The following is a 20,969-nucleotide window of genomic DNA, read 5'->3' as shown; positions in this document are numbered from 1 at the left end:
ACCTCCTGAAATGAGACTCAGTGGTTTGGCTGAACTGACTTGTTTTCAGGGCCAGATGGCTGAGTCAGTAAAAAAATGGAGTGGTCTATCAGCTTTGCTTCTAGAATGTAAAACTAATTAATTAATTAACAGGGAGGAGAGGGAGGGGAAAAGAAAGGGAGAGAAACATCGATGGGTTGCCTATTGTATGCCCCCAGCTGGGTACCTGGCCCACAACCCAGGCATGTGCCCTGACTGGGAATTGAACCATCGACCTTTTGCTTGGCAGGCTGATGCTCAATCCACTGAGCCACACCAGCCAGGGCGTAAAACTTTATTATTATTTAAAAGGTGGGGCTTAAGGGACCAAAGTCTTGCCATCTTGAGGCTGCTTTCTCTTTTCTGCCCAAGTGTTTCAAACAGAAAAGGCTTGCTTTAGGGGAAAATCTTGGAATGTCCCCCTTAGCCTAATTTGAATTAGGTATGATAAACAAGGGGGCTTCAGACAGGTGTGACACACCTTTGTCCAAGGAAGCCCCTTCTCAAACTTAACTTGAGACACCAAAGTTAGTCTCAACCTTTATCACCTGGTTCTTGCCTCTCAGCAGACCTTTAGTTGCTGTAATTCTCATTTTAGGACCAACCTTTTCAACCTTGGCACCCAGAGGTGCCAAACTGTCACCTCTAGAAAAAAATAACAAGAACACCTACTTGTGCAGCAGTGCCAACATGTCTGTCATCTCCCAAGGACAGCAGGTTGACCCAAACTTTACAAGACCCCTTTCCCTCACATGAAGGCTCCCCTTCCCTTTTGCTCCCTTCTTCCTTTGGCAGAAAGCAAGAATCTCTGGACCTGGGGACAGGCAGGACTACAGCCCTTGACAGCAGGAAGAAGCTACAGAAGATGAGAACTTCAAACATTTACCCTTGTAAGATTACCAGTCCCAGGGATCTTTGTGCGGGAAATGCTAGTTAATTATAACAAAAGGAAGAGAGCAAAGGGAATCAGACATTAAGCATAATAAATGAGGGAGCTGAGTTGGACAATAAGCTGCCTCACTAAGGAGCTGCAGCATTTATCGGCTCCCTAGGGGGTTGCTGTACCCTCTGCCCTCAGGACCTAACTTCCAAAGCAGGCAGGAAGGAGCTTATCAGTCATTAGCTGGAATTACCAATGAAGAAATAAAACCAGCAAGAGAAATTCCTCAGCTGGACACATGCGCTGCAGAAGCCAAGACAGCACAGGGGTGGGTCCTTCTACTTTGAGGCATTTGCAGTAGGAACCAAGATGGTGATCAGAAAAAAGGTTTCTAATCTAGGGGAAAGGCTGGATTGGTTAGGGGAGAGCCCAGCACAAGCCCATGAAGAACTTGGACATTGACTGGTTGGTTTGAAAGAGCACCTGGTCCTTCCCAAGCCTGAGATAATACAATCAGAGTTTAATGAAGGCTTGGCCCAGTAACACACGTTCATTCACCTGTTCATTAACATGCTCTCTCTCTGTAGCAACTATGTGGATCTAGCAGCTGCACAGGCCCCAAGTGTGAGCCTCGCAACCGCACAGGCTCCATGTGTATTCCAAGTGCAAGCCTGGCTTGAGCACGAGCAGGAACACAGGCTAACCTAGCTGGATGGGGACAGAGACTGTCCCAATGGCACCGGACTGAACCAATGGCACAGAATTTCTGGACCCTGGCCCTTCTCTGGGCTCCGTGAAGACAAGACTGGAGTTCTTCCACAGTGAGATGGACAGAGGTGAGACCCTGGGTACCTGGGTGCAGTCTTTTATTTCTAGTCCAACAAATCTTACCTCAACCTCCCATGTGGGAATCCCTGGAACTGCCTTTTTTGCGACTCTGTGAAAAGATCCTGTTTCTACCAGCAAGACTCCATTTCCCCTGGCAACACTCCCTACTCTTGGGAGGTCTCGGATTCCTGGCGGGAACCCAGAACCCGTTCCGACTGTCTTAGAGTTGGTAGAGGTGCCTCCCAGACCGTCTGCTTGTGTTTGTTTTCAGCATTTTTCATCTTCTTTTGGTGTGTCTTTGGTACTTTTGGGGAAGGCACACAGGAGGCTGCCATACTATTTTAAACCTCAACAACTCCCCTTCCTTTTAAACTCAAGGTTTTAAACCCATTCCCAGAAGTAAGGCCCTTCAGGAAATTAGCTTGTATTTGTTTCTGTCCTTCAGGCAGAACTACACAGTTTCTGCAACACAGCAAGGCAAGGAGGGAGGCAGCAAACTCTGAATATTAATCAGCAAAGGTGGATAGCTTCAATATTGAAACCACCAGAGTCAGAATGCACAAAGCTGCTTATGAGGTTGTAGTGAAACACAGCCCACCAGAAGGAACTTAACTAGTTCAGAGGGCAAGAAGGAGACAGAACAAGCTTCTTTTTCTCTTGGTGGTTCTAGAACATCATAGGCAAGCTCCTCCTGAGGGAAGGCACAGTCTGTAGAATACTGGCCTTAGCTGAGTGACTCAACTCCGTGCCCACTTACCCATGACATTTTGGCTTGCCTTGAGGGTAGGTGGGGATGGCAGGGTTCCCAGGGGAGGGAACAAAACTGTCAGGGGCTGTCAGGGAGATGCAGCCCCAGGAAGTGACCAGGGAGAGAAACCAGACATCTCAGAATGAAGGGGCCTGGTGCAGATTCTAAGCAGCTGCTGGCTGAATGAAGACAATGACCTCTTAGGAAGGAGAGCAGAGTCTTTTATTTATTTATTTAAAGATTTTATTGTTATTTATATTTAGAGAGAGAGGAAGGGAAGGGGAGAAACATCAATGTGTGGTTGCCTATTGTGTGCCCCCAAGTGGGACCTGGCCTGCAACCCAGGCATGTGCCCTGACTGGGAGTTGAACCAGCGACACTTTGGTTCACAGCCCACACTCAATCCACTGAGCTACGCCAGCCAGGGCTTTATTTATTTTTTTAAAAAGATTTTATGTATTTATTTTGAGAGTTGGAGGAAGGGAGGTAAAGAGGGAGGGAGAGAGAGAAACATTGATTGGTTGCCTCCCGCATGCACTCTGACCGGGAATGGAACCTGTAACCCGGGCATGTGCCCTGACAGAAAAATCAAACCAGCTACATTTTGCTTTGTGGGATGATGCCCAACCAACCACGCCAAACTGGTCAGGGCAGGAGGGCAGAATCTTAAAAGTGCCACAAGCGACAGAGGAGACGTCTGCAGTCAGTGCACACGCCGAACGCCAGAAACAGGTGTGGGAGACTGTGCAGCGGCCCCCAAAAGACGCGTCTGAACCCGAGTCCCAGGAACCCGTGTGTGTTACCTTATTTGGGAAAGGGTCTTTGTAGATGTGATTAAGTTAAGGATCTTAAAATGAGGTCACCCTGGATTGTCCTGGTGGGCCCCAAATCCAGGTGTCCTTCTAAGAGGCACACAAAGACAACAGAGAAGAAGGTGATATGAAATCCCTCCAGAGATTGGAGGGATCCAGCAGCCATAACCACTAGGAGCTGAAAAGGCAAAGGAAGAAATCTCCCCTACAGCCTCTGGGGGGAGAGAGGGTCCTTCTGGCACCTTGATTTCAGAATTCTGGCTTCAGAACTGTGAGAGATTAAATTTCTGTTGTTCTATAGCACCGATTTGGTGGTCATTTGTTATGACCGCCCTAGGAAACTAATACACCGAATGGAAATAGAGGAGGCATTTTCCTCAGAGAACACACCAGGGAGAAAAGGTCAGGGCAAGTGAGCTAGGACCCCTCCCCTCTCGCAGTGCCGACCTCAGCCAGGAGCACGGCTGTGGAAAACCAAGAACCGCTTTTGTCAGAAACGTACGTGCTGTCTCATCGGCCCTGATCCTCTGGGTGCATGTAGCCCCGTCATACTCTCCTTCGGTCTTTGCTCCCAGAGGCAGGTCTGGGCTACTCAGAAAGGCTTCCTCTAAGGACCCTCTGCCTGACAACGGTTCCCAACTCAATACAAGAAAGAACAGTTAAAAACATGGTAAAGGGAATTCTGATACATGCAACAAGGATGAACCTTGAGGACATTATGCCAAGGGCAATAAGCCAGACACAAAAGGACTAAGACTGTATGACTCCACTTCCATGAGGAACCTAGAGTAATCAAATTCATAGAGGCAGAAAGCAGAGTGGTGGCTGCTGGGCTGGGGAAGGGGGAATTAGTGTTTAACAGGCACAGTTTCAGTTTGGGAAGATGAAAAGAGTTCTGGAGATGATGGTGTTGGTGATGGTGCACAATAATATGAATACACTTAATGTCACTGAACTGCACTCCTAGAAGTGGTTAAAATGGTAAATTTTATGTTATATATATTTTATCACCATTAAAACAAGTGGTGAGCTCACAATCATTGGAAGTATGTGAACAGTGGAGAGATACCAGCGCGCAGCCCTGCTTTGGCAGGAGATTTCTGTATGAAGAGGGAAAGTAACCACTTAAGGCATCTTCCATGGGTTCCCTGTGATTCTCGTCACTGGCATGGCCTTGGGCGCATAGCCCAGAGCCAAGGGTGTGGGGTGTATGCCATGCAAGAGGATGCCCCTGAACAGATGCAGGAGGTAGGGCCCTGAGAACAGGAAGAACAGGGAAAGAAGGGAGAGAATCAAGAAAGAAACCGAACCTAATCCCGCGATGAAACCACCTGGGTGCAGGAGGAGGAGAAACCTGGGGGTGGAGGCAAGTGAAGACTGGAGAGAGGAAAGGTCACTTGTACCAGAGGATGTGGGCTGAGTTCACCCACTGGCAGTGACACTTGGAGTTCAAAGGCCCAAACAAGCATCTTCCTGGGCTCAGTGGCTCTGAAGAGCAAAACTGCTTCCTTGGTTACCAAATGTCCTTAATTCAGAAAGGGGTGAATTAAATGAAACCGAGACATACTGAAGTAAATCAAGCTCGGATAAATTTAGGAATGTATAAGTCGTATTTCATACATGTGTAACATTTAAGAGAATTAGGTATATCAGAGTTCCCACAGATTAGCCTTGCAATTCCAATTTAAAACGGATAATTGAGTCATCCACTTCAAGCTTATGATTTTAAGCAGAACGTTGAAAGAGAATCTGGCTGAGTTTGTGACAGTTTTGAGATGTCTGAGAGAACTTATAATTCACCCTACTTCTACACTTAATTTGTTAGATTTTAAGAACTGTTTTAGGAACTTGGAAATTTAGGATGGCTATTTATTATAAGCTTAAGAAAACAACATACATTAAATTTGTAAAAATCACTAAGATATTTAAAGAAATTTAGTTAAAGTTATAAACATTCCCACCCTTCAATGTAATTATTGAAATCAACTATATTTAAAAACAGAATAATGAAATTTGTAGGTGAAACTTAAATTCTTGGGGAAACATTAGGCTTCAAAATTCTACTACACACCAATTACACTTAAATTTTAAAAAATCCACGTCGGTATGCTGAACAGTAACAGAAGACCCAAGCAGCCCTAAGGCGTCTGTGTGCACACAGACACATAGGCCCCCGGAACACCACCGGAGACCTCCCAGGGACTCAGGGGCAGCTTCGACTCTGTGGGTGGGGAACACGCTGCGCCAGGGCAAGGAGGGCTGCTGACTTTAAGGGCTTGTAGCCTGCAGCTCATGATAACATCAGGCAGCAAAGCAAACTTACAGATGTCAGAAAGGAACCCTGGCCCTGCCCTGCAATACCAGAGCAGGGCCTGAGGTGTCTGGGGTGGGCACTGCTCTGCCCTGGGCGGCAGCCTTTGATGCTGCTTTTCGAGCCGTGTGCCCTGGGCAGCTGTGTGCTCTGGGCAGGCTGGCTCAGCGCCCCCCGTCCCTAGGTCCACAGAGCTGGCAGCACCCATGGGGATGCCCAGGGCACACGGCTGGAGAGTGCTGAGTCCAGAAGGTCAAGAAATGGCTGGTGGAGGTGACTGGCCACCCACTGCCCCCTGCGGTGAGGGGCACTGGGGTTTGGTGGTCACATCTAAGGCTTGCTGTACCCCCAGGGAGGAGGTGACCCCAAGGTTACTGAGCCCCTACAGCGTTGTGAAGCCAGGCATCCTGGCAGCCTGGCCTGCCTTTATTTTGACAAGTGTTTGTGCCAGACCTGCCTTCCCTGCCAGGACATGGCAGCTCTGCTCAGCGAAAGGCTTCATGGTTGTGTGTTGTTTGTGTTTCAACTTTGAAGTCTTTAAAAATGACATCCTCTGAAAGAAACAGGCTTTTGGAAACAGATGCCTGGCTGTTGCCAAGTTTGATTTAATTAAAATCCAAGAAACGGCATCAGCAACAAACAAATACCAAAAGGATGCTTTCTCTTAAAAAGAAAATAAAGTCAGCCGGGAGGCTCAGCAACCTGAGGGTTTGGTCTGCTCCCCTGGGACCACAACTCCACCCCGACTCTGCTTAGGTCACTGTGTGGTCCCGGAGAGGCGCCCCCTGCATGCTGCAGCCACCCCTACACATGAGGATATACAAGCTTGTCGTTCCTGAAGAGTGAGCAGAAAGTGGGAGAAGGGCATCTCCAACCACAGAGGTTTGGAACACTAGGAATTCAACCAATATCCATTTCCTTTTTCATCTCAGACTTTTCAGCTACTGTATCTTACGGTTCAATGAAAAGGTGGTGGTGTTTGCAGTACTTCCCAAACTTACTTCTCAAGCCCCCCACCCCCCACCTCGGAGCCCCCCTGTCAGAGCATCTCGCAGGGCTGGGACTCTCCTGCAGGAAGTCCCAGAGGTCCCTCCGCTCCTACATTCCACGAATTCTCAGCACTTACAATCCATCCCAGAGCTCTCCTGATTGTTCTGCTTGGGAAAAAAATGGAATCTGTTGTTTACGCTTTCCAGTGAATGCACTTAAGCCTGTTTGTCCCTCTCTGTGATAACTCTGTCCATTTCAGATGAGAGGTTTGGTTTCCCTGTCAGAGGAACTCTTGGGTCATGACAATGAGGCAGAGCAATGACTTCAATGAGCCCTCCGGCTCCCCAGCAACCTGCTGCCCAAGAAGAAAAGCCATTTTTCAGAGTGAGAAAATGAGCACTTGAGGGCCATCTCATGCAGTGAGCAAGTGGCAGGGACAGGAGGGCCCAGAGCTCCTAGAAGTTCCTAACTCTATCTCCCCCAGCTACCAAGCCTTGGGGACAAGCATATTATTAGTCAGGGTTCTCCAGAGAAACAGAACCCATTGTGTGTGTGTGTGTGTGTGTGTGTGTGTGTGTGTGTGTGTGTGTAGGGATAGGTGGGGAGAGAGAGAGAGAGAAATACCGATGTAAGGAATAGGCTCATGAATTTGGGACAGGGAGTCTGAGCCTGAGGTCTGCAGGTGAAATCACGGGGAAGAGCTCACAGTGCAGTCTCAGATCTGCAGGCATTTGGAGGCAGAACTCCTTCCAGCCTCTTCTTTGAAGGCCTTCAGTTGATTCATTGGTGATACCCCTCAAATTATGGAGGGTCATCTGCTTTACTCAAAGTCCAATGGTTTAAATGTTAATTTCATCTATAACCTGCCTTTGCAGTGGCACCCAGACTTGTGTGTGAACAGAAACTGGGTACCACAGCCTAGCCAAGCTGACACCTAAAATTCACCATCCCAACAAAGGGTCTCTGCCACTTTAAATCTCTAGGTCAGAGGCAGGCCCAGGCAAAGCCTCGAGGATTCTGGGTGAGCAGAGATGAGTCACCCTGGAGAAGGGATCCAGCTTGCTCCCTACTCTGGGCGGAAGCTGAGAGAGAGGAGGGGCGGAGGCGGGGTGGGGCAGGAGGTCCCCAGGATCCCTGACTGTGGGCGCGGCCTTGCATGTGCCTCTGGGCCCAATTTCCCCAAGATCTTTTGAGTCAGAACCAGTGAGCACAATGGTCTGTCACTAAGGAGCTTCATGCCATTCTCCAGGCAGCGGGGCAGGCAGGAGCTGGCCCAGGAAGGGAGCCACAGCGGGACAACCCAGGCAGGTGTCATCCTCCCCATCTTCAAGCCTTGTTCTTCAGGGCCTCATTCTCCTGCAGTTGGAAAAACAGGGGCCACACCAGCAGCAGCAAGAAGGAACTAGTGAAGCCCTGATGGTGTAGCTCAGTGGATTGAGCATGGGTCTGCGAACAAAAAGATCGTGGTTTGATTCCCTGTCAGGACACATGTCTGGGATGTAGGCCAGTTCCCAGCAGGGGATGCACCAGAAGCGACCATACACTGATATTTCTTTCCTTCTCTCCTTCCCTTCCCTTCTAAAGATAAATTTAAAAAAACAAAAAGAGAGAGAAGGAACTAGTGAGACTTAAGGAACAAGAGGTTGAAAGCTGTATCCTTCAGCAAGGCAGGGACGTCTGCCTTGTTCCTGGAAGGTCGTTGAGTTTGTCCACAGGTTCCAGGAACCCTGGGAGGTGGGGGTGGGGTGGGGGTGGAAGTGGGTGAGATACAACAAGCAAAGCCATAGGGCCAGGGCTTGCTGGCAGGGTCCTAGGCCTCTCCTTCCATCCTAGCATCCCTGCATTCTGCCCCAGAGGGTCTCCCTCGGCCGACCTTTTCCTTCAAGAGGCTGTGCAGGTGGAGCCCACCAGGAGCACTTTGCTCCACACCCGCTCTCACGCTCCCCACCAGCTGCCCTTACACCTTCGGGTTCCTGAGCAGTCCTTTGCCAGTTTTCTAAATCAGTTTCCCTAATTCCATCCACATCCCCCTCCCCGTTTCAGGCCTGCCTCCCCTGACCTCCCCTGGGTCCCCCTCTTTAGAATATCTCAGCACCGACTGCAGCATGCCTTCTCACCAAAGAGCCCCTTTCCTTCCCTCCCATTTCACCAGGAAACAGGATGGGCAGATCCAGGTCCCTCGGACCTCTGAGGGCATGAAGCCCCAGCGCCGCCCGTCTTCTGGTGGCTGGGACCCAGACTGCCAGGACTGAGCCAGTCAGACTGCCACGTACGAGATGGTCAGGTAGCCCACTGAAAGGTGGGGTGGCTGGCGCAGCGCCTGGTACAGGTGGGCCTAGGGCCCATCCCGTGCTTACCCCTCTGTGGCTCTTGCTTTCTCCTGCGAGCTCCCACACCTGGTGGGAAGTGACGTCCCTATGGGAAGGCCATTAGGTGCCTTAACTAAGAGATTATAAACCAGACGCAGCCAGCACCTCCCAGACACACTGAGTGTGCTGTAGGCCTTTCCCCCAGAACACAGGGCTCGAATCTTCAACAACTGCATCCTGGCAGGTGCCAGAGTAGGACAAACCCGAGGCGGCCATCTCAGTAGGTGTCTGAGAGTGGGTGGGGCCAGGGTCAGGCACTGCTCATGAGTGGCACCACTGACCAGACAGGCTGAGCTTGGCCAGGCAGCCTGGTGCTCAGCAGAGGAACGAGGAATGGCTGCTCCAGCCCTGCTGGGAACTTGGGGAACAGGTCCCTGGGCAGTGGGGCAGGCAGTTCCATCTAACCCCCACCGGAAGTGAGAATCAGGAAGACAGGTTTGGTTTCCAATAAGGATTCCTCTGGGGCCACAAAGCCCTCCCTTACTGGCAGCACTTGAAGGCTCTGCCTTCCTCCACCCCCCACCCCGATCCCCCTGGTCTATAACACAGCCTTTCCCAAGGCCTGTCCCGTCCCCCCTGTACCCCCTCACCCCTGCAGGGTCTCAGGTGAGGCAGAGGTAGAGGCTGAGGGGCCAGGCCAGGAGAGGGGTGCAGTGAGAGTGGGGCTGCCAGGTATAGGTGTGGGCTGTGTTGGCCCCCGTCTGCCCCCAGCACCACTCTTACTACTCTGTGGGGCCTGAGTCCTGTGTGCCAGGTGCATGGTGTGCTGGGAGTGAGGAGGGTACCCTGCAAGCCTCCTCAGATAGGCTGTAGTGACAGGAGAAGGCTCCACGGGGACAGCGGCTGAGGTAGGGGCAGGAGGGCCTGCTGGGGGCACAGAGAGAGCTGGGGCTTCCTGCAGGGCATGGGGGAGCCCTGGGCTGAGGGTATGGGGAGAAGAAAGACAGGTCTGAGCATCGCAGCAGCTGAGAGGGGCCATGCAGGGAAGGTAGACAAAGCCCCTGTGGGGATGGGGGGCGACTCCCTGTGGCTCCCGGGCTCAGTGCCTGTTTGGGGACACACAGCAGCCGGCATGTGCTGTGTGCCTGCACCGCCCCCAGACCGCGGTCCCCTACTGCCACTATCTTGGCTGTCTGCCCAGCCTGGCCACTTGGCATCCGTCAATGGCAGAGCGGGAGCTGACTGGCCACGGCAGGCTCTACACTCACTCCCATCCACAGCACCGGCTGCTGCTCTGATCCATTCTAGAAAGAGCACCAGGATAGGCTCTGCTTTCTGCACTTCTTCCTGGTGCCACCCACCCCTCGGGCACCCAGGAGTGCCGGCCAAGTGAGAGAACCAAGTGCTCCTGCAGCCAGGCACCTGAAGCTCTGCCTGCACTGGCAGGTCTGGGTCTCTGTGGCCAGGAGAGGCTCGAAGCTGGGGTGACATGAACACTGAGTGAGCCCTCAGGGCAGGGTATCTGGAAGAGGAGGGAGAACTGGCAGCCTCTGCAGGTGGAGGAAGGTCACGAGGCAGGCAGGCAGCAGGGCTGCGGACGGGTCTATTCACCCCAGATACCCACATGAAGGACCCACGGCTCCCGGGATGACACGGACCTCTGTCAGTGCTGGTCCTTGCTCTTGCACTGTGGCTTGCGGCACCATGCAGGCCTCCCAGGTCTTCTGCTCTGGCCTCTGCCCCTGTGTCATGTGACTACACTCCTCTGTCAGACAAGGGGCAAGTCACTAGGGCTGCTGTCAGCAAGGACAGGCTGGCATCTGCAATGACCAGTATGTGGGGTATGTGGTGGGTGGTGGCCACAGAACCCCTGGGGGCCGTGTCCCTGTGAAGCACTGGCTGGGGCCCAGGTAGTGTCTCAGAGCACAAATGTGAATCCAGCTCAGAGCCTGGAAGAAATAACCAACTCACCCAACACGGGAATCAATGCCTCCTTCTGAAAACACGGCCAGCTGATGGGACCTGCGTGGTGGCAGGGAGCTTAGTGGTCATCCTGGTCACCCTCCCCTTCAATTTTTAGATGGGAAGCTGAGGCCAAAGAAGGGAAGGGGCTGGGCAAGTTCAGAGCTGAGCTGGTTCCCAGTGAAGGCAGCCACAGCCACAAAGCCCTCACTGTGGGCCACGTGGAGCTTGGCCACTGGCTCTGGCCACTGGAGCCTCACAGTCCCCTCCATGCGGTAAGGGACAATGGCTACCAATGCCCTTCCTGTCTGGTTGCTGGCTGCCTCCCTGGAGTCTGGAACAGGGCCTGGAAGAGCAGGCCCAAGACTGTGGATACATTCACTGAATTCCTACAGCCTTAGTCTTGCTCATCTGTATTTTCTCATTTTCCTATAGTTGTGCAATGCTTTTATATTACAAAAAACCTGCCACTTTTTACTTTAAGAAATACCCTGCCAACCTCACAAGATTATTTAAGGAGCAAAATACACACAAGAAAATGCTCTGTGGACTGGAAGGCGGCCTGCAGCTGGGAAGGGCATCTCCAGTGATTGCTCTTTCCCCGGGGCGTTGGGCCAACACCAAATAACCAGGATGGGAAGGGTCCCTTCCCAACCACCTCCTACTCCTTCCACTTCTCAAGGGCCCACTGCTCCTCCAGTCTTTTTGCCTTGGAGGCTGGGGCAGGGGGAGTGGTGGGCGGAGTGTAGAGGGAAGCTGACCAAGGATGGGCAAACTAACCAGAGATGAAAAGTTGATTCTCACCCAAGGGAAGAGAGAGAAACAGAGAGAAATACACAGACATGAAGAGAAGCCACAGGAAATGGTGGGGAGACAGGCAGAATGACAGGTGTGGATGTGGAGGACCAAAAGGGGCAGGGTAGGGCCATCTCTCGAGGTGGGCACCAACCTCAGACCCCAGGCAGCACAGCCCCTCTGCAGGCAAACACACCCAGACCCTTTCCACACTGGCCAGCTCCTGCACCTATCCTGGTGAAGATGAAGTTGGAAATGTCAAAATGCCACATCCCTTTGAGCAGCAGCCATTGGCAGGGCTCCACACAGCTGCAGCAACCAGGAGTTTGAGCTAATGAAAGTTTAAAAAAATAAAAAGAAAAAGCTGGGAAATGCTCCCGGAGAGGCACAAGGCACTGCTCGGGCTAGTGGGTGGGGTGGGGAGGACTGCAGGCACTGTGACGGGGAGAGGGGGGGGCCGAGGTCACCATCCTCACTAGAACAGCCAACTCTTCAGTGACAGTGAGCCCCAGATGCAGCGACGAGTCTGCTGTTTTAAACAGGGGGCCCCTCCTACATTCCCACTTCTCCCAGTGAGAGAGGGTGTGATCCAGACAGAAGGGAGAGGGCAGAGAGGCCGTGTGTTTGTCGTTTTTCTCATATGTCACCCACAGCACTGCTCTGGAAGGGGCAGGTGGCTGCCCCAGAACGCCACTCTGGAGAGGAGATCTCCTCAAATATTGAACCTACCCTTGGGCATCCTGATGGGGAAGCCAGAGAAAGATCTGAATCACCTGCATAACCCTTCTGCCAGGTGGTTCTGCAGGCAGGCGGCGTGTGGGTGCGGAGAGGAGCCGCCAGAACACTGAGCATGGGGAGGAGTGGCGACACCCACTCTGTGGGTCTCAGGAAGGCTAACTCGGCCTGGGGCTGGGTGTGAAGTGTGTCAGTCTGAGTCAGAGCCCCCTGGCTCCTGAGGGGCAGAGGCAGCAGTTCTTGAGAAGTTTAAAACCATCCAGTAAGAATTTCCTGAAAACCCACTGTGCCCAGCATGGAATCTACAGCCTCTGCCCCAGAAAAGTGTGCAGAGAAATGACCCAGCATTAGGTGAAGGGGAGGGTGTACAGCTCTCCACCAAGGAGCATGCATGGTGGGGGTGTCCATGGAGAGACCCCAGTGTATTTCAGGAGCTCTGAAGAAAGAGCAAAGCAGGTTCTGGTCATCCCTGAAGAGGTGGGCATTTGTTCCAAAAGAAAGCCGCACCCACCAGACCTGAAGCCAGGAGAGATGGCCCAGCACCAGGCCATGTGGTCGTGCCTGGCCGCATAGAGCCTGCTGTGTCCCTGGCCTTAGAGACCAGTGAAGCAGGTCCTGGCCCTGTTTTCCTTCTGCGTCTTTATCACTGGAAATGCCTGTGCCCAGCCCAGTCAGAGAGCAGTGTATTTTAAAAAAGCTTCTCTCTGTGCATGGAATGAACATGCTTCCACGTAAGCAGCAGAACAGGAGCACCTTGGCAGAGGCCCAAGACCACACCTGCCAGATGGGATCCCTGAGGTGCCCACGGAGGCTGGGCACTGTGCCATCTCTCTATCCAAGAACATCACCACCTGACGGGCTGCCGGGAACAGCCAAGCCCCTTGGACCTTGCTCCCAGAAATCCAACCACACTGAGGGCAAACATGCCAGGCCCCAGGGCCACACTGACACGCCTGGTGAGGGCACCGCCCAGCACACAGCTGTGGCCTGGGGGCCAAATGCGTTCTGAGTGCCCACTCTGACTGTGGCGGCAGACGCACATCTGCATGGCTCAGACTGACTAAAGACTCTCACAGGCCTGTGGGTGTTCAATACAATGCCACAGACAATGGCAACCATGGTGTCTCTGCCCTCAGGTAGCCTAGGACTTAACCTGACAAACAAAAGGGACATCAGGGGAGTCTGTCTATGGATAACGAAATGCCACCCAGTGTGGTAAGGACCCAAAAGGCAACTGGACTCTGAGCTAGGTGCCGACATGGCCCAGGAAGGCGGCCTTGGAAAGGTAAGGGGCGTTCAGCAGAAAAAAGGAAATGCATTCTGGGTGAAGGAAGACCAAGATCAAGGCCAAGGCTGGGGGCCTCCCTGCTTGCTGTCTGGTGGCCTGTCAGCCTGTTTGCCTAAAGAGTTATACATAGGTGAGGTGTCAGAGCAAAAAAGATGACCTGAAGGGCCATTCCACTCATTTTTTGTCTCTGGGTAGAAAAGACCTGCCCCATCTCCAGGTCCCCGGGGAGCTTCCAAGTGTTTGTCTGTTACGCAGCCCCCTATGGGAAGCAAGATATCCTAGATCCTGGGGGCAGGGGGAGGTTCTTGTTTGCATTAGCTGATGTGGCTCCTGATCCCACATGCAGAGTGAAGCCAGTACAGCCACCCTGGCTGCAGCAGACTGAACCGGGAGTCCATGTCCAAGCCACACCACTGGGAGCGGGGGGTGGGCAGGCTAACACTGGGCAGTCTTGCCCACTAGGGCTGTGCCATACTGAGTGGTAGTAAACCAACCTAATTGTACCCTCTTCACAGGAAAGCAGGGAGACTACTGAACAGGAGGAAGTGAGCCACTTCAGCTCGGTGCATCCTGGGGAAACTGACCCCTTACTCTGGTGCTGCATGAAACTGGCTGATGTCCCAGTCTGGAAATTTGGGGACTCAGAAAAACTGTTGGGCTAGCTCTCACTCCTTTTCAGGACTAAAGGTTACCTCTTCCCCAGGGCTCCTCAGAGATGGCTAGCCTGATCCCAAGGCTCAGGGAGGGACACCTGGGAAAGCCTGAGGCCTGTAGCATTCGGGCTGGGGAAGGGGAAAGGTGTGGCCTCTTCCATGCTCAGCTGGCTTCTCTTATCCCCATGAGCACCCACTCCGGACAGCTCCAAACCCACAGTGAGCTTTGCATCCAGGCTGAGCCCCAGCCAGGCAGACAGAATCCTAAAGCTCTGTGAGCTCAGTCTGAGGAAGGATACCAAGACCTTGGTTGTAGCCTGGCCAAACTCAAAGAAGGGTTGATTCTTCTGTTTCTTATCATCTTTGCTATAAAAATGTGTCTTAATTTGCAGAGCCAACGCAGTTTCATACACTCTGTAGCATTTGCTCTGTTCAGTATCCCAGATGCCCTTTGGGGAATGAAGAAACACAACTCAGATTATCTGCTGGGTCCAAGGTCAAAGTAGACTGAGGATCAGAAGGCAAGCCTCTAGGCTGACCCTTGACCCATGCGCTTCTCATGATTATATTGTTCCTAAAGGGATGGGGTCATGCTCTGCTCCTTCAAGGCAGCTTCCGGGCATACTGCCTGCATCACTGGCCACGGGACTGCTAACATTAAGCATGTGACAAGCACAGACAGCTGGAGAGTCTCTAATCAGGGACCCCCTGGTCTTAGATTTGAATGAGGGGCATTCAGAAGCAGCAGCAGCAGCAGTCACCACAAATTGCCACACAGGGTCCTCAGTCTCTGCTTCCATAGTGGGTGGTGGTGTGGTACCAGACTGCAGCATATGCTAAACTTGGGGTTTGTGGACCTTCTGAAATTCTTGCAAGCACGGGTATGCTGGTATATTTGTCTGGGAAGAGTGTCTTTCGAGACCTCAAAAAACTCAAGGACTTGAGGTTAAGATTGCAGGGATTAAAGGTCTCAGTCAACCTCCAACCTTGGGGCTCCGGGCACACACAAACCCTGCAGCCAAAGGGACACTGTCAAACATAGGAGCAAGTGCCCTGTAAATGTGGGAGGCTGTTGCTGTCCTGGCTGTCATTAGTCCTGCAAGGTCCCCAGTACCCACCCTGTAAGTTCCAGACAACACCACAGTAGGACTGACCACCCTGAGCTCTGCATACACCCGTCTTTGCCTACTGTGTTATGGAAGACTCTCCCTGGCCCCACCCCCAGGGAGGCCCTGGGTGTTTTCCTCCCAGTGACTGCTCATCCCCCTTCGGAACATCACCACCTTCAGGCTAGAGAAGGAAACTAGATGGAAAACCACAGTTTGGGAGAAAGGACCACTTCAGTGCACAGCACAGACCCAAGCCCCTGAACACCCTCAGGGTCCTACAAAGCTGCCTGTCTCTCATGGATACACAGACGCCAGGCTGCAGGGCTGCAGGCATGCCCATGGCTGGCTCTGGAGAGGCCTACAGACCCTGCCCACAGCTGGGGGACAGAGAAGCCAACTTGCAGGGGAGGGGCAAGTTATTCCTCTGTTTACACAAAAAAGGGGAAAGTCTGATTACGCCCATCCTGCCCCCCCCAGTCCTGCCACTAAGAAGGACATCAGGACACAAACAAGACCAGTATTTCTCAGGAAACGCTCCCTGTCTCAAGGACCCCGTGGGGCCACAGGAACTTATCTATTCTCCACAAACCAGGGATAAGGTCAGCTTCAGCATGTGGAACCACACTCAGCCCAGATGAGCCGGAGGCACCCACAGCATTGGTCTCCTGTGACCAGCCCTAGAGAATTCTGACTTCACTTTGTTCTTTTCCCCTCCAAGAAGGGCTTGTCTTGTCCCCACATGTAATGCCCCTCCCCCTTCTGTTTCTCCAGAAGCACCCACCCCAGTGCTGGGGAAACAGCACGTGAAACAGAACCTTCTTACTGTCTGGTGTGCAAATGAAATATGATGGTCTGGAAAATCAATTATTCTGTTTAAAAGCAAGAGTTTCCACAGAGGCCATGCACTGGTCTCCAATTTTTCATGCACTGGTCTCCAATTTTTGAAAGACAAAAAGAAATACACATAGCTAAAGTTCTATGGTGCATAATGCCATCTTTCTTTGATGATTCAATTCAGAGAAGGCACCTGGGAATCTAGTGGTAGCTCAGGCTGCATTCTGTTTGGAATAGCTTGAGGCAAGAGCTGACCCCCTCCCACCCCCACCCCAGGTCTCTGCTTCCCCTTCCCGGTGCAGTGTGCATCTTGGGACCACACACTCCAGGGTTCCAGCAAACTAGATATGAGGGGGGTGAATGCCCCAGAATCAGGAGGGACATGGATCTGAGTAGGTTTTGGAAACTCCTCCCAGGAGGGTGCATCTACATCCTCTTCAATCAGTGATGGTTAAACTTGAGAAATGCCAGCTGTGATCCCCTCTCCCATCCACATAAATACCAAACTGATGGGGTTAGTCTAGCAAGACTATGGGCCCTGGACTTGACACCCCCAAAGCTGTGTGACGACAATCTATTTGGTGATGCAGGGGGTACACCCTCCTGCCTCTCTCCCACTCAACAAAATCCATGGACCAGACCACCCTTCCCTCAAACGAAATGAAGGAAGGGAAACAAGCCCATGAGAGGTGGCTGACAGCGCGGGGCCCCAGGGCAGCCCTGAAGCAGAGGGGAGGGCCAGGTCTTCAGGCAGTCGCTAACCAGAGGGACAGGAACAGGCAGAGGGCAGGGCGCTGGCAGGTTCCTGAAGTTTGTGCAGCCAGATAGTCCCACAGGAAACCAATTCAAGTCCCCTCTCTCCTCCAGTGTTCATTCAGTAGGGGCCCATGGCTGAGCACCTATCAAAGTTATTCAGGGGAGATAAAACACTGTCTCCCACCTTAAGCGCAATCTAGAATGCCTCCAGGCGGACAACGACGCAGGGACTGGCATCTCAGCAGCTCCAGGGCCGTGCCCTTAGATTCCCTGGGGAAGCTGACAACTATGAATTCCTTGAGGACCCTTGGCAGAGGGTGACTGCCAGTGGGTAGAGAGGAGGAAAGGCACCTTGGCCCAGGCCAGGCAACCCTCCCCACGTCCCCTCTACCCAAACATTCCTGGGACCAGCCTCCTCTGCCTGCGGAAGAGAGAAGCGGGAACATTATTTCAACAGGTTTCCAGCAGCCAGCCCAGCCTTGCCAGGCCATTCTTCCTCAGCCCAGTCCCGAGGCCTCAAATTCCGCAGGAGCACCGTGGCACCTGCTACCAGACCCCGTTCCATCCCCGAGACAGGGGTCCCTGGGCGGCGCCCCTCGGCGTTCCCCAGCCTCCCCGGGAAGGGGCGGGGCGCTCTCGCGGCCGACGCGCCCCCTCGCCGCGCTCACCTGGCGTAGGTGCTGCAGCAGCGTCCCTGCCTCCTCCCGCCGGCCCTGGCGCACCATCCGCAGCAGCTCCTGGACCATGCTAACGCGTCTGTGGTAGGGGGGTAGTCCCGCGCCGACGCCCGCGCGCCCCGCCTTGTCCCCGGCGCGCAGCAGCAGCGACGCCCAGAAGTCGGGCCGTTCCCGGCGGGGACCGGGCGCCGCGCCCGGGCTGCCTTTCTCCGCCAGGCTGCCCTTGGTCTGCCGGGTGCCCATACCGCAGCGTCCCCGACTGGCGGCCCGCCTCCCGGGCTGCAACTTTGGGGGAACTGTTGCGCGCGGGCGGCGTAGGGCGGGGGCGGTGGCGTTGGTGGCCCGCGCTCCCCTCGCTCCGCCCTCCGCGCTCCCCAAGCGCGCTCCACTATGCTCCCGCCGCCAGCCCCGCCCCATCTCTGGCTTGGCTCAGGCTTTAGCTCCCGCCCCTGCGCCTGGGCTCTGCGCCGCAGCGCGCCTCTCCTCCTTCCCTCCCAGCCCCTTCCCTCAGCTCCTCTTCCCTCCCTTCCCTTCGGCTTCCTGCCCCTGCGCTCATGGCTGGGGGCAGGCGAGACTCCTTCTGGCCTCGGCTCCAGCACCGCGCCCCCTATGGGTCACCGTGCCACTGTGCCTCACGGGGAGCAGTGGCGCTGTGGCTACCGGGGCGGGCAGGCCCTAGGAGCCATCGCTTGTCTCCACTAGGTTTCCCAGACGCTTCCACTACCTCGCGTGAGGGCGAGGCCCGTGGGACAGGAAAGGAGACAGTTCGTGCATCCCGGAAAGTTTAAAGCTCGAGGCCATCTCTCCTCACCAGAGTCAGGTTTCTCAAAGTGAGCTCTGCTGAGGATCAGTGCCCAAGTCCTCTGAAGCGCTGGTTGAAAACGTAGACTTCTGGGCGTTGCCCCAGATCCACTACGTGAGAATCTCTGCGATGGCATCTGGGCACCTGCGGTTTTAGCCAGCCCTTCGACTGATTTTGATACACGCTCCTTTGACACTTGGCTGCCGGTGGTGGTGGTTGGCGAGTGGACCCAGAAACTGTGCAAGGTTGTGTTTTGTGTGTGTGCCTTTCTATGCAGAAAGTCCATCTTTTGCTTCTATAAGTCTCTCAAAGAGTCTAGACCAGAGATTTTCAACCTTTTTCAACTCATGGCACACCACAAATTAATTAGTAAAATTCTGTGGCACACCAAAATTATATTTTTTGCTGACCTGACCAAAAAAATAGGTATAATGTTGATGAACTCACACCGGACAGCTATCGTTGTGTTGGCTGTTGTCGTTTTTTTTTAAATTTGACAATCTAAGGGAAAGGAGGTCCATGACTCTGACTAAATAGTCAGATATTGCATGTTTTAAAAATTATGGCGCACCTGTTGAAAATCTCTGGTCTAGATCCTCAAGGTATAAAGAGCCTCTGTCTTCTGTTTGCATTCTCACACCTCTGGAGAGGGTTCCTGGGGGTAACGCCCCCGCCCTCCTTCCACACACAGGAAAGCAGAGACATGTCCATAGGTAAGCCCAGCTGCACACTCCCTCCCTGGCCACCTCTGCCAGGCCCAGCCCATAAGAGACCAGATCCCTCTGGAAAGCCAAGCAGGGTCTCCAAAGAGAGAAGGCTAAGTAAGCACCTGGAGGACCTGCCCTGTGTCACAGGCCACAGACCACCCTAGCAGGCTGAGGTGGCTGTCCTGGGCTCAGCCAGAGGGCTGCAGGGGCAGCACTTGTGTGTGTTTGACTCTGACCCAGGCCCTAGGTGCTGTTTTGGGAGGAAAGGACAGTGTGGGCTGTAGGGGCAGGAGAGCCAGATCCCAAATCAAAGAGAGCTGGGACCCACCATGTGGTGACTGCTAAGCACCAGGCCAGTCCTAGTGACTTCCTCTGTCATGTTGGGATAAGAACACTGTCAGGAATCAGAAGAGTAATGGGATGCAGAAACTCCAAGCAGAACACAGGTGTTCCACCAAGGAGAGTTCCTTTTACTCCTCTGGGACCAGTCACTGGGTTTTCCCACAGGGCTTTTCTCTGTCGGTGCTGAGTACCAGGAAGCTGCTGTCTCCCTCAGCAGGTTCTCTGTCCTCCGGATGCCCACTTCCCAGTGATCATCCATCCCTGCTGGCAGAGGGCACTCGGTCTCCCTGCCAGCTGGCCTCACAGGGCTTGGAGTGTCACCTTCCAAACGTGCCTGGCCAGGGAGAGCTGCTCACCAGGCCCCTGTCTAGGGACAGTGGACTGAGCTAGCCTGAGCTAGCAGGTTGGCCTGCCCAAGGGTATGGGGCTGGGACAAATGCCATTTCTGTGGCAGAGGGCTCAGGCCAGCTTTTCACCTGGGATCTGAATGTCACCCTTCTCCTCTAAAGAGACCTCATTTCATCTTTGTTCCCCAACTTTTACCACTTTTCTGGCTTGTTCTCCTCAGTATCTTCCATCTATTTAGAAAGAAAACTTTCATTTGTCTGATACCCTCCAGTCACCGATGGCCCACCTCTCTTTCCTTTTCAGCTAAGCTTTTGGGAAGTTCCTTACATTTTATGCCACACCTTCTTTCCCTCCATTCATTTCTTACCCACTCCAGTTTGGCTTCTGGCCCCACCGCTTCCCTGAGAGGACTCTTGCCAGTAAAACCTAGTTGCTAAATTTAGTGGCTATTTTTCAATCTTCATCTTATTTGATTTTTAAGCAGCAACTGATTCCATTGCCAACTATGTTTTTTTAAATCTGTACATTCTTTGTTAAAAATTGATTTGAGAGAGAAACACTGATTTGTTGTTTCATTCATTTATGCATTCATTGGTCATTCTTGTATGTGTCCTGACTGGGACCTGCAACCTTGGTGTACCGGGATGATGCTCTAACCAGCTAAGCTACCCGGCCAGGGTACCAGCTCTGTTTTAATTTAAATGCTACTTTACTCTCCCCCAGGTTTCCTTCCTGGGGTCCCCTGGGAGCTTCCTTTCCTACCCTCATCCTTTACTTTTTAGTGTTACCTAGGGCATGTACTCAGACCTCTTCCTAGGCAGTGTTATTCACATGCAGGGCTTTAGCTACCACCACACACTGATGACTTCAAGTCTTTCTTTCAAACTTAGAAGCTAATAAATTAACCTGTCACTGATTCACGGTTGCTGGCAGAGACACAAGACTCCTGGGTCAGAGACGCAGGACTTTGTTCCTGGGCACACAGCATGAGTGTTGGTATATTTGCATAATTTCCCTTTGCCTTTGAGTCCCACAGGGGTAGCATGATGGGCCCAGATGGATGCT

At 53.0% G+C, this 20,969-nt stretch overlaps 1 protein-coding gene across 1 annotated transcript in view; it reads right to left on the bottom strand.

The window, feature by feature from the left end:
• The window catches only part of LRRC75A (leucine rich repeat containing 75A), a 45,781-nt gene extending 27,701 nt beyond the window's left edge, over window positions 1-18,080 (bottom strand). The window contains exon 1 of the mRNA XM_037165975.2: window positions 17,697-18,080. Within this exon, the coding sequence (XP_037021870.1) occupies window positions 17,697-17,948 (252 nt within the window). The 5' untranslated portion in view covers window positions 17,949-18,080. The remainder of the gene's footprint in view (window positions 1-17,696) is intronic.
• Between the last annotated feature and the right edge of the window lie 2,889 nt (window positions 18,081-20,969).

The sequence above is a fragment of the Artibeus jamaicensis genome, unplaced genomic scaffold (assembly GCF_021234435.1).
Source record: "Artibeus jamaicensis isolate MK-2021 breed Jamaican fruit bat unplaced genomic scaffold, CSHL_Jam_final contig_419, whole genome shotgun sequence".
Taxonomy (NCBI): Eukaryota; Metazoa; Chordata; class Mammalia; order Chiroptera; family Phyllostomidae; genus Artibeus; species Artibeus jamaicensis.
The sequence above is the reverse complement of the archived record's forward strand: the minus strand, read 5'-3'. Positions and strand labels throughout refer to the sequence as shown.